Consider the following 18,938-nt stretch of genomic DNA (forward strand, 5'->3'; position numbering starts at 1 on the left):
GCAGTGAGTATCAGTGAGCATCAGTAAGAAAAAAATTTTGAGAAAATTTGCTATAGAAATAAAATTTGCCAATTTTTTTTTTATAGAAATACAATTTTGAAAAAATTATCAATAAAAATACAATTTTAGAAAAATTTTTGTGTAGTAAATAAAATTCTGCAAAATATTCTACAGAAACAAAATTTCGACTAAATTTTCTATAGAAATAAAATTTTGACTAAATTTTCTATAGAAATAACATTTTGACAAAATTTTCTATAGAAATAAAATTTTGACCAAATTTTCTAATAAAAAAATCTATTACTATAAAATGTTGGCAAAAATTTCTATAGAAATAAAATTTTGACTTAAATTTTTATAGAAATAAAATTATCAATAGAAATAAAATTTTGAAAAAATTTTTGTGTAACAAACAAAATTTTGTAAAATTGTCTATAGAAATAAAATTTTGCAAAATATTCTATAGAAACAAAATTTTGACCAAATTTTCTAATAAAAAAGTCTATTACTATAAAATTTTGGCAACATTTTCTATAGAAATAAAATTTTGACTTAAATTTATAGAAATAAAGTTATCAATAGAAATAAAATTTTGAAAAACTTTTTGTGTAACAAACCAAATTTTGCAAAATTTTCTAAAGAAATAAAATTTTGACAAGACTTTTTATAGAAATAACATTTTGACAAATTTTTCTATAAAAAACAACTTTGAAAAAAATTTTCTGTCAATATTCCACATATGTATATGGCCTTAAAATAAAATTAAAAAAAAAATAATTTCGATTGTTCGAAATATTTCAAATAAATTGATACAGACATTAAAATGGATCGATCCAGCCCATCTGCTAGTCTAACATTCTAGGAAACATAAAAAGATAGTCGTAATTGGGAGTTGATTTTCATTTACAATCATGATGTACATTGGTCGAATGAATAACGCAATGGAAACTAATTTGCGTAAAAACTTGCTTAGTTACAAAAATGTGAAGTGTTTTAAAAAATTTGGTTTAGCCGGAGTAGAGCAAAATTTTTACGACTCCGACTCCAGCAAAATCTTGAGACTCCGACTCCAAGACTCCGACTCCGGCTCCACAGCCCTGGTTACAACTATATAATATCAGACATTTCTGCTCAGAGTGTGCCAAAACTCCCTTAACCAAAGTTATCCCAGAAATTCTAATCTTTTCTAATTCAGTAGGGGTGGTATAGGGTATGATATAGTCGGCCCCGCCCGACTTTCTGCTTTACTTACATGTTTTTTTTTTTTTTTAATTTTTTTTTTATTTTTTTATATAGAAATAACATTTTGTAGATATAACATTTGTGCTCAAATTTTCTATTGAAACAAAATTTTGCAAAAAAAAAAAAATTCTGAGGAAAAATATGTTTGAATAATGGCTCGGTTTAAATGAAAGTCATAAAATTGCTTTTGGAAATATCAACTTAATTTCTTCAATTTTATTTATAATATTTTTTTCTGGTTAATAGTGTAAAGTATACAATGTTAAACATTTACATAATGTATAATTAAAATATGATCTGTTTTGAACATTAAAGTGAATTCTTTTTATCCAGCCCTGTTGAAAAAATTCACCCATTTTTGGGGATTTGTTTGTTCAAACATATTTAATGGAATTAAAATATTTCATTTTAAAATATCCATAAAAGTTTTTTTTTTTTGGTAATCTCTTCTACATTACATTTGCTATATATCAAGATTAGTTATTTATATAAAATATTTGTGATTTTTTATTTTTTTTCTATTATTTACAAAGGATCCCTAGTAGAGTAGATTCGGTTTTTTTTTGTCATATTCTCCTGTTGCGGTGCCTATTAATTTGTCATTTTAAAAAAGTAATCCAATTCGGTATTCTGATCATCTGAAGGTCCTTCATGTTGTGTAGAATCGGCCGATTGTTCGTCATCATTATCGAAATGCTGCATTTGGTCGTTGCTTTGTTGTTCATGTTTATCGAAGAGCACTTTCATGGCTTTATCGACGGGGTTCTCATTATCGGCATTCTTATCAGCTTCATGTATGAGTTTAACTGCCTGTTTTAATTCGCTTTTTCCCAACTGCTGTTTTAATTGATTTGACACGGTGTTATTCTCGGATTTCGAAAGACTTTTGCCGAAACGCATGAAATCTGAATTTTGTAATGGGGTACGGCCGAAACGCATAAAGTTGTCGGGCCTACTGTAACGATCAAAATAACCTTTTTGAAGATCCGATGGAGAACTACGACCAAAACGCATAAAATCTTGCGGTGATGGAGCTCGGCCAAATCTCATAAAATCTTGAGCAGATGGTGTACGACCAAATCTCATAAAATCTTTAGACGATGGTGTGCGGCCAAATCTCATGAAATCTTGCTGTCCTGTCGCTGTTCTTCCAAATCGCATAAAATCTTGTCCTGCTGCCGCTCTTCCGAATCGCATAAAATCTTGCCCTGCTGCTGCTCGACCAAATCTCATGAAGTCATGGCCTGGTGCTCGACCAAATCTCATAAAATTATCTTGATTACCTCTTCCGAAACGCATAAAGTCTTGATTTGCAGCTCGTCCAAAGCGCATAAAATCATTGTTTCCACCCGAAGCTCGTCCGAAACGCATGAAATTATCATCGCCATTGCCATTGTTACCCACCGAACGACCAAATCGCATAAAATTATCACCCCTTGAGTCACGTACTACCTGATGACTATGGTGATAATCCATGCGTGTTGCTCCGGAGTTGCCAAATTCATTTCTCGACACCGGATAGTTCTCGTAAGATCGCTTGCCCCATCGTATAATATTTTCCTGTAGTGATCGCAGCCTTTTGATTTCTTCAGGGTCGAGTTTATTGTTGATTTTAGTTTGTTTGGGATTTTGAAATTTCAATAGTATGGCATTACGCAAATTGTTCAGAGTCACCCATTGAATGGGTTTGGGAAATTGCAACTCTTCAGTTTCATCATCTACAGATTGGATCACGGGAAAGTTATCTCCTCTTTCAGCAGCATTATTTTCCATATCTCCATCACTAGCGATATCTCCCAGTTCGTTTGCCAATTCATTATTATGGTTAGGAAAGAAGTCTGTATGTAGAGGATCGTCATCGTATTGTGGAGGTAAATTCGTAATGGAATTCGCCACTGTAGCTGTGTGACATAGTTGAAAAGCCAGTAAAAGAAACAGGAATGCCGTCATGCTTTGATATTACCTGCAATGATAAAATCATATAAATATTATTTCAGAGGCAATGATAAGAAACTTCTGCCGAAACTGAAAATTTAAAATTATTGAGGTTTAGAGAACAATTTCTTTGTTAAATAGTCCCTCCCTTATTTTGTTAAGATTTTTCGTGAAAGTATTGTGCATTCTTGCTTTAAAACTTCTTTGATATGAGGCAAAATTTGTTGAAAGTTTTCAAAATTTGCATCAAAAGTTTATCTCTCGTGAACTGTTCTAGCGTATTCCTCTTACATGCCGATAAAGCAGTTTTTCCATGTGTTTCTTATTCCCTTATTTTGTTAAGATTTTTCGTGAAAGTATTTTGCGTTCATGCTTTAAAACTTCTTTGATATGAGGCAAAATTTGTTGAAAGTTTTCAAAATTTGCATCAAAAGTTTATCTCTCGTGAACTGTTCTAGCGTATTCCTCTTACATGCCGATAAAGCAGTTTTTCCATGTGTTTCTTATGGGCGAAAATGTAAACAAGCTATAACATCGTCTTCTTGAACTGATTTTCGCGAGTGGTGCAAATTGTTTAATAAATATTACATGCTGATAATGCAGTACACATAGGTAGGTTCAGTTTTGAAGTTGAAAACCAGCTAATTTTCATGGTTACTTTTTTTAATCAATTAATTTAGAAATATTAAATGTTTCGCAATCTATATATTCTATATTTTCCATCCACAATTTGACAAGACTAGATAAAAATTTAATCGTCTTCATATATATTTTTTCACTTTTAATTTAATGTTTTGGTGAAAAGACCGAACATCTTCTCCCTAGAAATTCTACTGAACTACTAACATAAAAAATAGCAATAATTTTTTTTTTTGCAAAATTGAGTTACAATCGATTACATATGTTTTCTCCTTATAAAGCTGGATTCTAGATCACGATTGCCACTCGTGACATAAAAAATCTATCAAATTTAAAAAATTTAATTTATAAGGCTTTGATCAAAATTTTACCAAAATATTATTTCTATAGAAAATTTTGTCAAAATTTTATTTCTATAGAAAATATTGCAAAAATTTTATTTATATAGAAGGTTAGGTTAGGTTAGGTATAATGGCAGCCCACAGTGGTGAAATTCTCTCTTATCACTGAGTGCTGCCCGATTCCATGTTAAGCTCAATGACAAGGGACCTCCTTTTTATTGCCGAGTGCGAACGGCGTTCCACATAGAAGTGAAACCACTGAAAAGCTGAAACACACTAAGAAATATCATCAGCATTACTGAGGTGGGATAATCCACCCCTGAAAACTCTTTGGTGTGTGGTCGAAACTGGGTTCGAATCCGCGACCCTGTGTATGCAAAGCGGCCATTGCACCACGGTGGCTCCCATTTCTATAGAAAATTTTGCCAAAATTTTATTTCTATAGAAAATGTTGTCAAGATTGTATTTCTATAAAAAAATTTGTCAAAATTTTAGTTCGATAGAAAATTTTGTCAAAATTTTATTTCTATAGAAAATTGTGCCAAAATTGGATTTCTATAGAAAATTTTGCCAAAATTTTATTTCTATAGGAAATTTGGCCAAAATTTTTTTTCTATAGAAAATTTTGTTAAAATTTTATTTCTATATGAAATTTTGTAAACATTTTATTTCTATAGAAAATTGGGCCAAAATTGTATTTCTATAGAAAATTTTGCCAAAATTTTATTTCTATAGGAAATTTGGCCAAAATGTTATTTCTATAGGAAATTTTTTCAAAATTTTATTTCTATAGAAAATTGTGCCAACATTTTATTTCTATAGAAAATTTTGCCAAAATTTTATTTCTATATAAAATTTTGCCAAAATTTTATTTCTATAGAAAATTTTGTCAAAATTTTATTTCTATTGAAAATTTTGTCATAATTTTATTTCTATCGACAATTTTGTCAAAATTTTATTTCTATCGAAAAATTTATCAAGATTTTCTTTCAATCGAAAATATTGTCAAATTTTTATTTCTATAGAACATTTCGCCTAAATTTTATTTCTATAGAAAATTTTGTCAAAACTTTATTCCTATAGAAATTTTGTCAATATTGTATTTCTATAGAAAATTTTGTTAAAATTTTATTTCTATAGAAAATTTTGTCAAAATTTTATTTCTATAGAAAATTTTGCCAAAGTTTTAATTCTTTAGAAAATTTTGTCAAAATTTTATTTATTTAGAAAATTTTGTCAAAATTTTATTTCTTTAGAAAATTTTGTCAAAATTAAAAAAACAACATCTTATTTCTATACAAAATTTTGGCAAAATTTTAAAATTTACGGGTTCCCGTTTACACTGATATGTAAGTCATGGTTAGGAATCCATGCGGGTCTTAAATCATATAAACTCTGCCTATTTTCAACTTAAAGTCCGGTATATCGCCTTTCCAATAATGTACTTATGCTTTCTTATGAGAGCTAAATTTAAACAATAGATAATATCGTCTTAGAGAAGGAATTCAATCATTGTTACAGTGCGATAAAATCATTTGTAAACCTCTATTTATTGTGATTGGGTAAGTAATTTATTATAAGATGGAACAGTTCGAGCTGAGATACTCAATACAATGAATACAATGAATACAATGATTTTTTCTCCAAGATTGGACCAAAATTCGTACCAGCGGACAATTTTTCCAAATTAAATTAATAGCATTAAAAAGTTAAAATTTTTCCAAAATTATACGTCAATAGAAAATTTTTTCAAATTTTTATTTTTATTCAAAATGTTTATTTCCATAGAAAATTTTGGCAAAATTTTATTTCTATAGAAAATTTGGGCAAAATTTTATTTTTATAGAAAAATTGGTATAAATTTCATTTCTATAGAAAATTTTATCACAATTTTATTTCTATAGAAAATTTTGTCAAAATTTTGTTTCCATAGAAAGATATTGCAAAATTTTATTTCTATATAAAATTTTTACAAAATTGTCGCATAATTTTGTTTCTATACAAAATTCTTTTAAAGTTTATTTTTGTACAAAATTTGGTCAAAATTTTATTTCTATAGAAAATTTTGTCAAAGTTGTATTTCTATTGAAAATTTTGTCACAATTTCATTTCTATAGAAAATTTTGTGAATAGTTTATTTCTATAGAAAATTTTGTCAACATTTTATTTCTAAAGAAAATTTTGTCAAAATTGTATTTCTATAGAAAGATATCGCAAAGTTTTATTTCTATACAAAATGTTTACAACATTTTCGCATAATTTTGTATCTACACAAAATTCTTTTAAAGTTTATTTTTGTACAAAATTTTGGCAAAATTTTATTTCTATAGAAAATTTTGTATTTTGTCACAATTTTATTTCTATAGAAAATTTTGTCAAAATTTTATTTCTACAGAAAATTTTGTCACAATTTTATTTTTATAGAACATTTTGTCAAAATTTTATTTTTATAGAAAATTTTGTCAAAATTTTATTTCTATAGAAAATTTTGTCAAAATTTTATTTCTATAGAAAGATATCGCAAAATTGTATTTCTATATAAAATTTTTACAAAATTTTCGTATAATTTTGTATCTATACAAAATTCTTTTAAAGTTTATGTTTGTACAAAATTTTGGCAACATTTTATTTCTATAGAAAATTTGGTAAAAATTTTATTTCTATAGAAAGATATCGGAAAATGTTATTTCTATATAAAACTTTTACAAAATTTTCGCATAATTTTGTATCTATACAAAATTCTTTTAAAGTTTATTTTTGTACAAAATGTTGTCAAAATTTTATTTCTATAGAAAATTTTGTCACAATTTTATTTCTATAGGAAAATTTGTCAAAATTTTATTTCTATAGAAATTTTTTTCAACATTTTATATCTAAAGAAAATTTTGCCAAAATCTTATTTCTAAAGAAAATTTTGACAAAATTGTATTCCTATAGAAAATTTTGTTATAGTTTAATTTCTATAGAAAATTTTGTCAAAATTTTATTTCTATAGAAAAATATCGTAAAATTTTATTTCTATATAAAATTTGTACAAAATTTTCGTATAATTTTGTATCTATACAAAATTCTTTTAAAGTTTTTTTTTTTGTACAAAATTTTGCAAAATTTTATTCGTATAGAAAATATTGTTAAAATTTAATTTCTATAGAAAATTTTGTCAAAATTTTATTTCTATAGAAAAATTTGTCAAAATTTTATTTCTATAGAACATTTTTTCAACATTTTATATCTAAAGAAAATTTTGTGAAAATTTTATTTCTAAAGAAAATTTTGTCAAAATTGTATTTCTATAGAAAATTTTGTTATAGTTTAATTTCTATAGAAAATTTTGTCAAAATTTTATTTCTATAGAAAGATATCGCAACATTTTATTTCTATATAAATTTTTTACAAAATTTTCGCATAATTTTGTATCTATACAAATTCTTTTAAAGTTTTTTTTTTGTACAAAATTTTGACAAAATTTTATTCCTATAGAAAATATTGTTAAAATTTTATTTCTATAGAAAATTTTGTCAAAATTTTATTTCTATAGAAAAATTTGTCAAAATTTTATTTCTATAGAACATTTTTGCAACATTTTATATCCAAAAAATTTTGTCTAAATTTTATTTCTAAAGAAAATGTTGTAAAATTGTATTTCTATAGAAAATTTTGTTATAGTTTAATTTCTATAGAAAATTTTGTCAAAATTTTATTTCTATAGAAAGATATCGCAAAATTTTATTTCTATATAAAACTTTTACAAAATTTTATTTCTATATAAAACTTTTACAAAATTTTATTTCTATATAAAATTTTTACAAAATTTTCGCATAATTTTGTATCTATACAAAATTCTTTTAATGTTTGTTTTTGTACAAAATTTTGGCAAAATTGTATTCCTATAGAAAATATTGTTAAAATTTTATTTCTATAGAAAATTTTGTCAACATTTTATTTCTATAGAAAATTTTTTCAACATTATATTTCTATAGAAAATTTTGTCAAAATTTTATTTCTATATAAAATTTTGAAAAAATTATCGATTTGACGAAAATGGACCAAAATCAACCAAATTCCATTTGGTCCGACCATTGGACCAAATTTAAAAATTAATACGTTTTTGGACCAATTTTGATCCGATCGGACCAAAATGGCAACCCTGGGGAAGATGCAATTATCCAGAAAAGTTTTTTTTGAGTTAGTCTTTATGAAATTGATTTAATATCCTGTAAAAGAATCAACGTTTATCACATAATAGTACACTGAAAAAAATATTGACCTAATATGGAAGATTATGCAACTTAAATTTTAGGATTCGAAATTTACGCATTGTTAAGGACAAAATTCTTTAAAATAGTGACATTTTAATTAAAAGAAACTTTATAATCCTTGCTTCAAAAAAATTTTTTTTCAATAAATTTAGGACACAAATCTTGTATATTTGCGTCTCTCTGCTGAAGTTGTAGATCTTTGAAGTAAAGCAAATTTTCCTTAAAATAAAGAAAAAATTTTAATTTAAAGAAATCTTCTTTAACTCAACTGACATATTGAATTTTTAAATTTAAGATAAAAATGCTTTAAATATAGGCTAAGACTTATGTTAAGGATTTGCATCTTTGGTTTATAGTTTTTTTTTAGCATTAAGAAAACTGTTTTTACTTTGATAATTGGTATTTTGAAATTGGAATTTGTTTGTACATAAATACCTTTATTAATATATCGCAAAAATAGAATAAAAATTCGATGAATGAGATCTGTATCCAATTTTTATTTTATTAATCCTAGAGCTAAAGCCAGGGAGGTCCGTAAAACTGTCTTTATTTTAAAGAAGCCGCATCTTTGGCTCGGAATCAATACCAAAATCCTTAAGGGAAGGTCAAAATCTTTGGATCAAAGTAAACTTTTTTTTTTGAGTGTATATACTTTTCTTCCAAATAAACTTCCTTACAGCGAAAAGCAAATGGGAAACAATATTTGTTTGTCTAAAATGTCTTTTGGAAGGAAAAAAATTTTTTTTTTTGCATGTAAAACATCTCAAATTGTAAAGCATGAGCGTATGTTGTTTTAATTTGTTTTAGTGTAATTTCGTGTTTTTTTAACTATGAACTTAAATGGCCTTACAAACTAAACAGTTGTTTTTATTAGTTAACAAAAACCAACCATTATCTTCAATTGTATACAAAGAAACCTTAATGGTTACCTTACATTAATAACTTCTCTATGTTTAATTTCTTGAATTTGTGTCAATAATTTTATTGTCATTGCAGGTAATGGTTAGTTGCCGAATTGTTTTCAAAAGCAAACATCAGTAGATTTAAATTGACACCAGTCACTTCAAAAATTCATATTTGTCAAGTCGTAAATTCAAATAGGCCGAATTTTATGACATTTACAACATTATACATCATAAATGTAAGTGGACGTGTCATAATTTATTTGAGTTTTTGCAAATGAAAATACACGTAATCCCAGTATGTATGACAATGTCTGAGGTTTTATAAAGAAGCCACTCAAAGAAGAGTTTTGTCCATTTTAATGCGTTTAGCAATTCATAATCGTCAGTGAATAATCTTCCATTACATACAAAGGTTATTTGATATTTGGCCTCACCAGCAGATTGAAGGGTAGGTTAGGTTAGGTTAGTCCATTGTGATACCACATTAACTACCCAGCAAACAAAATTGGAAGTTGTTACACAAACATTTCTTTTAAAGCGCATCCCGGAATTCGCCATCAAGTTTTTTCCACTTCCGATGCAGTCGTATTGGACAAGTCCACAAACATTTATTTTAAAGCTCATCCCAGGATCTCCTATCGAATTTTTTTTTAACTTCCAATGCAGTCCTTTTGGACAAGTCTTAGAAAGTACGGAATTATACCGTTTCAAGTGAAAATTTAAGTTATGGACAATTACATTTCGAAAAAAACAATAGAAAATCAATAAAAAGTAACAAAATAATAAAAAAAAAACAAGTAAGTAAAGTAGAAAGTCGGGCGGGGCCGACTATATCATACCCTAAACCACCATTACAGAATTAGTAATCATAAGCATTTGTGGGGTAACATATAGGTCTGGGAGATAAACCGCAGTTGCATATTTAAGAAAATTAAGGGGTACATGCACTGTTAGAAAAATATGTTTTTCATATGTTCCGATATAAACAAAATGTGTTTCGGGCACAATTTTTAAACACAATATATTTAAGTGCAAACATGTAATGTTCCTAAACTAACACAAATTGTTGGGACACATATGTTAATATGTTAGAATATATTATGTTTGGGGCATGAATGTTTCATAAAAATAATATGCGTGAATGTAAACATATATAAATTTACAAATTTCGAGTAAACATATATATGTTGTGATACTTTATTCAGAGAGCGACAGAGAGAGAGAGAGAGAGAGAGAGTTAGTATAGAGAAAGAAATATAGATGGAAACCGGGAGGGTTGAATAAAAAGATATCAACATAACACAGCGAGAGAATGAAATGAGAGCAATTCTGTGAAACCGCTTGTATGTTGTTTCGGAAAACTGGCCAAAAATTTGGTATGCTTAAATCTAAATATTATTTAATTTGAATAGTAGATTGAGTATTCGGAATAAAGAGAATAGACATTCGGAACCAAGAAAATAGACATTTGAAAAAAAACAGCATATTTGTATTACAGAAAAAGATGCGAAGAACTCAAAAATTTCGTGGAAGTTAAAAATATGTGAGGGAATGAACACAATCTTCTTTGGGGAATTATTCCAAGCATATACTATTTTTGGACTCAAAATGCTTCCAAACATATAATATGCTCACATTAAACAAACATATTAATGTTTCGGCGGTATCCAATAATATATGTGCTTCCTGCAAAATATGTTTGGAACATATGTTAGAGAAGCGATTTTTTTGAGGGTGTGTCTGTGGGTGCTTTGTGTCAATCTGACTATAGCTCATAGTCAATGCTGCCGGGGAAAATGTTCTGTTTACCCTACAAGGGCAAAAAAAGTTCCCTACTTTCCCATACATTCCCAAACAATTTTCCCTACTATATTTTTCGTTAAATTTAAAAAATTTTACAAAACAAAAATGGTTCTAAGTACTTTATTATCTTAAAACATGAATATGCAACGTATATAACTTAGAATATAAATTTGTATTACCACCACGGTTGCCACAGTTAGTAGAATTCTACCCAAATTAGTATTTTTTTTTTTGTTAAATCTCTATAAAAATAAAATTTTGGAAAAAGTTTCTATAAACAAATTTTTGTGAGAAATTTTTCTATAGAAATAAAATTTTGACAATAAATTCTATAGAAATAAAATTTTGAGAAAAAATTCCACAGAAATAAAATTTTGAGAAAATTTTTTATAGAAATAATATTTTGAAAAAAATTTCTATAGAAATACAACTTTGACAAAATGTTCTATAGAATTAAAATGTTGACAAAATGTTCTACAGGAATAAAGTTTACCACACATTGTTAAAGATCAAGCCTTGCCGGCTTCTAATTTCCTCCTCTAGAGCCACCAAAATGTAAAAATTATTACAAATTGTGTTGAGTGAAAATGTCCTACATTGTGGCCCTACGTTCCTACAAGACGCTAAATATTAGAAAAACCCTACATATAGGGAATTTCCCCTACTTCTAGCAACACTGGCTGTGTTGATATTGGGCGTACGGAGTTAGTATGCCACTAATATTGAACCCATTATTAAAAAAGAGAAAATCGTTAAATTAGTGTGGGTAATAAATACAAATTTGTAAAAATCGAGCAATATTCTTATGTAAGAGCTACAAGTACGTATAAGTACGATCGGCTAGTACATCAAAATTTGAAATTTGAGTAACATTGGTTAATAAATAAGAGTACTATGGCCAAATTTGGGAAAATCGAGCGATGCATATATATGGAAGCTATATCTAAATCTGAACCAATTTGCATAATATTTTGCGGGTTTGATTAATACCACAAAAGGTTACCTTGTGCAAGATTTGAGTAAGATCAGTTACGAAATGAGGCCTGTATGGTCAAACATAAGGTTATAAGGGCGAATTTTTCAAAATTCAATATGGGAGCTATATCTAAATTTGAACCGATTTCGATGAAATTTTGCACATATAGTTAGTACTATAGAGGACTGGATCTAGCCAACTCTTAGTAAGATCGGTTAATAAATAAAGGTTCTATGGCCAAATTTGGAAAAATTGGGCTATACATATATATGGGAGCTATATCTAAATCTGAACCGATTTCGATGATTTTTTGCACATATAGTTAGTGCTATAGAAGACTATATTTAGCCAAATTTGGGTAAGATCGGTCGATAAATAAGGGTTTTATGGCCAAATTTGGAAAAATCGGGCTATACATATATATGGGAGCTATATCTAAATCTGAACCGATTTGGATGAAATTTTGCAGACTTGAAGGGCGATGAAAAAGATTACTTTTTGCCAAATTTGGTGACGATCCGTTTGAAAAAACGCGCAAAGTGACCCCCTTTGTCGAAATCGGGCGATACATATATATGGGAGCTATATCTAAATTTGATCCGATTTCTTCCAAATTCAATAGCGTTCGTCCTTGTGCCCAAAAAACTCCCTGTACCAAATTTCATCAAAATCGGTTAATAATTGCGACCGGAATCCTGTGAACAACAAATACATGGACAGACGGACGGACGGACGGACACCAAGCGCTAGATCGACTCAGGAGGTGATTCTGAGTTGATCGGTATATATTTTATGGGGTCTAAAATCAATATTTCTGGTAGGCACATTTTTTGGCCGATCAAACTTATTATACCCTGACCACTATGTGGTTTAGGGTATAGAAATAATTCCCGCTGGGATTTGAATCTGTGCCGTTTCACTTTTTCACTTCCATAGAGGTTCTTTTGAGAAGACATGGACTTGTCATAGGACAGAAGGTTAAGATAGGTTAGGTGGCAGCCCGATTTATCAGGTTCACTATTCAGTCCATTGTGATACCACATTGGTGAACTTCTCTCTTATCACTGAGTGCTGCCCGATTCCATGTTAAGCTCATTGACAAGGGACCTCCTTTTTATAGCCTAGTCCGAACGGCGTTCCACATTGCAGTGAAACCACTTTGAGAAGCTGTGAAACCCTCAGAAATGTCACCAGCATTACTGAAGTGGGATAATCAACCGCTGAAAAAACTTGTGTTCGGTCGAAGCAGCAATCGAACCAACGACCTTGTGTATGCAAGGCGCGCATGCTAACCATTGCACCACGGTGGCTTCCGGACAGCCGTTGCACTGAATTTGCATCACTTTTTAAGGTGTGATCCGAATTCAGTTTTGATACCCTCCACCATAGGATGGGGGGTATATTAACTTTGTCATTCCGTTTGTAACACATCGAAATATTGCTCAAAGACCCCATAAAGTATATATATTCTGGGTCGTTGTGAAATTCTGAGTCGATCTAAGCATGTCCGTCCGTCTGTTGAAATCACGTTAACTTCCGAACGAAGCAAGCTATCGACTTGAAACTTGGCACAAGTACTTGTTATTGATGTAGTAGGTCGGATGGTATTGCAAATGGGCCATGTCGGTCCACTTTTACGTATAGCCCGCCATATAAACGGACCCTAAGATTTGGCTTGCGGAGCCTCAAAGAGAAGTAAATTTCATCCGATCCGGCTGAAATTTGGTATATGATGTTTGGTATATAGTCTCTAAAAACCATGCAAAAATTGGTCCACATCGGTTCATAATTATATATAGCCCCCATATAAACCGATCCCCAGATTTGGCTTGCGGAGGCTCTAAGAGAAGCAAATTTCATCCGACCCGGCTGAAATTAGGTACATGGTGTTAGTATGTGGTCTTTAACCATGCAAAAATTGGTCCACATCGGTCCATAATTATATATAGCCCCATTAGCGTAGCTAGACAATTTTCCTAGGGGGGGCTATAGCCCCCCTAGCTAAAACTTTATAGACTGAACTTATAGGTTCATCTAATGTTTTATTTCATAAAATTGAATAAAAAAATAGACATCAAAATAACTCGACAATCAATTTATAATAAAGCAACTAAAAGTACCCTACGGGAAATTGGTGCAAATTTCTACTGACGGACCTATCACAGAACTGGTACCTTTGCTCCAGTTAGTTGCAATTTTCACATTTAGTGAAATAAAATTATCAGAATAACCTTTTGTTCGACATATTTCAAAAGTTTATTTTTTCATTTCGGGTTCGATTAGGAGCCCAAATTGAAAGAGATTTCTAAGAGTTTGTCCGAGACTGGTTCCTGAGGACCTGTTTATGGGTTGCTCCTGCTAAATTGTCCCAGGACGTCTCCTTTGGGATGAGTCCATGACGCGTCCTAAAATGTAAGTTTACTCCGTCAATGACAAACCCATGTTAAAGTGGACGGTCCCTTCCATACGTTTTGACCAGAAATGGGACTGGTCCATACACACCACGGACTAGTCCTGTACCAGTTCTGTGGTTGATCCATTTCCCGTAGGGTAGTTCCACACTTTTCGCAGCAAAAAATTGGGAGTTGTTCTAAAGGCACATCTTTAAAAGCACTTCCAAAAATGTCCTCACAAAGAAGTTAACTATTTTAACAACACAGGAAGTTTTTTTACTTTATTTTTTTTTTATATTTTAATGCGTAATGTTTTGTTTCCTTTTTTCAAATAGTTTAAAAAAAGAGTAAGAATAAATAAAATGGTACAAATTATTCAAATTTTCAAACAAGCGTTAGAATGCATTAAACATCATAAAAAAGTATAAAAATTATTTACTTGGGAAAATATTACACAATTTTTAATTCACATTCAAAACACTGAATTCGGTTCACACCTTAAGAAGTGATGAAAATTCATTGCAACGGCTGTTGAAACGGTGGACATTCGTTCTATGACAAGTTCATATTACATTCATCGCTTATCCGCCAATTTTGTACCACTTCCAGACCCAAAAAGAACATTTTCACTTCTTTTTTGGCGACGCTTTTTTGCAGCATTATTAAGATATTAATTTATGAAAGAATAGTTTAAACATCAATTACTATTTTTTATTCAACTAAATCATAAGTTCAACCACAGCTTTATTTCATAAATATCAGACTTCTACCACAACCCAAATAATTCGATTGTGCATGAAAGTCTTTAGTGGAACTTTGTGCATTGTACGAGTATATACTTGTTTAATTTTTATAAAAATGTAAAATCGTAAATAGGTTTTCAAATTCTGGGGGGGGGCTAAAATTTTTCTGGGGGGGTCTAAGCCCCCTCCCCAGAGGCCTTCCTACGCTTATGTATAGCCCCCATATAAACCGATCCCCCGATTGGGCTTGCGGAGCCTCTAAGAGAAGCAAATTTCATCCGATCCGGCTGAAATTTGGTACATGGTATTGGTATATGTTCTCTAATGACCATGCAAAAATTGGTCCACATCGGTCCATAATTATATATAGCCCCCATATGAACCGATCCCCCGATTTGGCTTGCGGAGCGTCTAAGAAACGAAAATTTCATCCGATCCGGCAGAAATTTGGTACATGGTGTTGGTATATGTTATCTAAAGACCATGCAAAAATTGGTCCATATCGGTCCATAATTATATATAGCCCCCATATAAATCGATTCCCAGATTTGTCCTCCGGTGCCTCTTGGAGGAGCAAAATTCATCCGATCCGGTTGAAATTTGCAACGTGGTGTTAGTATAAGGCCGCTAATATCCATGCAAAATTGGTCCATATCGGTCTATAGTTATATATAGCCGATCCCCAATCACACAAAAATTGGTCCATATCGGTTCATATTCATGGTTCCCACTCGAGCCAAAAATAATCTACCAAAATTTTATTTTTATGGAAAACATTGTCAAAATGTTATTTCTATAGAAAATTTTGTCAAAATTTTATTTCTACAGAAAATTTTGTCAAAATTTTATTTCTATAGAAAATGTTGTCAAAATTTTATTTCTATAGAAAATTTTGTCAAAATTTTATTTCTTTAGACAATTTTGTAAAAATTTTATTTCTATAGAAAATTTTGTCAAAATTTTATTTCTATAGAAAATTTTGTAAAAATGTTATTTCTATAGAAAATTTTTTCCAAATTTTATTTCTATAGAAAATTTTTTCCAAATTTTACTTCTATAGAAAATGTTGTCAAAATTTTATTTTGTCAAAATTTTATTTCTATAGAAACTTTAAACTTAATTATATACGTATTTAATCGGCCTTTATTAGTTTAATGTATACTACGCATGGACTACCTTGTAATTTAGAAGACGGTGTTAGGAAGTTTTAAAGTACCTTGCCATCGGCAAGTGTTACCGAAACCTAAATAATTCGTTTGTGGATGACAGTCTTCAGTAGAAGTTTCTACGCAATCCATGGTGGAGGGTACATAAGCATCGGCCTGGCCGAACTTACGGCCGTATATACTTGTTTTTTAGTAAAATTGTGCACTATATTTGTATACAACTTTCTTTCTTATTTTTATTTCACGTCATTAAAGTTAGCAAAAAATAATTCAAATAAGGAACATTTACTCAAAATTTAACTAAAATCAACTAATCTTCATGAACTAAAATAAACCTTAGTTGGCATTAGAGCCCCTTTTTTCTGGATATATGTTTAGTTCAATGAACATGTCAAATATGGAATAGAATTTCCTTAAATCTTCGCTCCTTTTTCGTTAATTTTTCAGTGTATTTCAGTATACTTTTTTTCCCTTAAACTATCGTTAATGTTGGAAACCGTGCTTTTGGTTTAAAATGGATGACTAGGATCTAGTTAAGTTTTTCTTCGAGTGTAGCATAAATAGTATGAAATTTTGTTTTTGAGATTATAGGTCCATTAGTTTCAATACGGAAGTCATTATCCAGTGGATATGCAGGACCATATAAGCACATCACACACATATACAAATAGATACCATTAAAGACATAATAATTTCATATTTCCGGTGAGTACAACAGCGTTATTCTCTCTCGTACCCACAAATAAACTCACACAAATGCACCGCTATAAGGCAACCTATAAACAATCGTCTTGTATACGGTTGAAATAATAATACCCCTGGTGCAGGGTTACATTTTCGTTTTCTATAGAACATACGGTTGGTTGGTTGGATGGTTCGTTGGCGTGTAGGATTTTTATTAAAGTGCTAAATATTAATTAATTATCACAAATAATATTGTTATTATATGACGCCGCTATTGCCGTTGTTAGTAGACGGAATATGGACATAATGGTATGGTAAAGTCATAAAATGTGGGTGGTCGGTGGGTGAAACTCAAATGCAGATCTTCTTTACAATGTAAATTAGTTCAATGTGAATATGAGAAGTCTCTGCAGTTAATGCTAAAGAATTTCAAGTTAATTTACATAATTTGTGTGTTATTCTCAGCAATGGGATGCGTTAAGATGTCTGGGTGGGTAGCTTATTTTGGGTAGAGGTTATATATAAACTAATTTTGTCTAATCGTAAAACTATGTCAAGGACAGGGTCAGTATAGTAGCACGAAATTCTGAAACCAGAATCTTAAGGTGTGCAAATAGGCCAATTTTACCACCTCATACTTTACATATTTTTGGCAACAAAATAAAGAGAACCGTGCGATGGGATATTTCCTGTGCTACAGTGAATAGAGATGGGACAAGCAGCGACCAATCTGATTAGTGTTTTATTTCAAGCTAATCATTTAATTGACGTCACAATCAGATTAAAAATTAAAAGCTCAAAACAAAGCAGGAATATGATCTCCTCTACAATAATTGAAGGGCATAATGTTACTTATTCATACACGCAAAAAAATAATTCTTTCCTCCCAAACGAAATTTTAGACAAACAAAGTTCGTTTCTCATTTGCTATTCGCTGTAAGGAAGTTTATTTGGAAGAAAAGTATATAATTTTTGTGATAAAGTTTATTCTTTTCCAGGATGTAAAGACAATTTCGAACAAGTATATACAGCACTAAGTTTGGCCGCGCCGAATCTTAAATACCCACCACCATGAACCAAATATTAGGGTTCCCTTTGAAATTCCAGGAGTACTTGAGGACTTGAGGACACTTCCCGAAGATAAATTTAAAGATTTTACCTATGGGGACTATATCAGATTCTGGATTTATAAGAATCATTTTTGTTTGAGTTTTAGAGGAATCATTAACATCTCTTGTAAGTGTGCAAGAAAATTATAAAATAACGTCTTGACTTGAAATCTTAAATCTGTAGAAGTAAAATCTGGAAATTTTACATTGAGTTTCAAGCAATTTTCATGATCAGTGGGCCTTCTACACCCTCAAGAAGTGAAGTCAGTCTATATGGAGGCATTACCAAATGGACCGATAAAAACTTAATCCGATACACGTTTTTGTGAGCCTAAAATACCAGAATATTTACAATTTCAGGCAAATCAGATAAAAACTACGGTTTCTAGAAACCCAAGGAGTTAAATCGGGAGATCGTTCTTATGGGGTCTATACTAAAATATGGACCGATACTCACCGTTTTCGGCACACCTCTTTATGACCCGAAAATACCTCTAGATTTCCAATTTCAGGCAAATAGGATAAAAACTTCGGATTCTAGAAGCCCAAGAATTAAAATCGGGAAATCGGTCTATATGGGGGCTATACCAAAATATGGACCGATACTCACCATTTTTGGCACACCTCTTTATGGTCCTAAAATACCTCTAGAAATAATAGTTGTGTTCCTTTACGTACTACTAGTTACTACTTTTACTAGTTTTTACTAGAAACCGTTCCTCAACCCCAAAAAATAGTAAAAG

General features: G+C 30.2%; 1 protein-coding gene across 1 annotated transcript in view; it reads right to left on the reverse strand.

The window, feature by feature from the left end:
* Positions 1-1,423: 1,423 nt before the first annotated feature.
* Positions 1,424-18,938, reverse strand: part of FMRFa (FMRFamide related propeptide) — a 47,249-nt gene continuing 29,734 nt past the window's right edge. Inside the window, exon 2 of the mRNA XM_075309639.1 lies at positions 1,424-3,205. Within this exon, the coding sequence (XP_075165754.1) occupies positions 1,834-3,192 (1,359 nt within the window). The 5' untranslated portion in view covers positions 3,193-3,205 and the 3' untranslated portion in view covers positions 1,424-1,833. The remainder of the gene's footprint in view (positions 3,206-18,938) is intronic.

This window comes from Haematobia irritans, chromosome 5 (genome assembly GCF_050003625.1).
Source record: "Haematobia irritans isolate KBUSLIRL chromosome 5, ASM5000362v1, whole genome shotgun sequence".
NCBI classification, from domain to species: Eukaryota; Metazoa; Arthropoda; class Insecta; order Diptera; family Muscidae; genus Haematobia; species Haematobia irritans.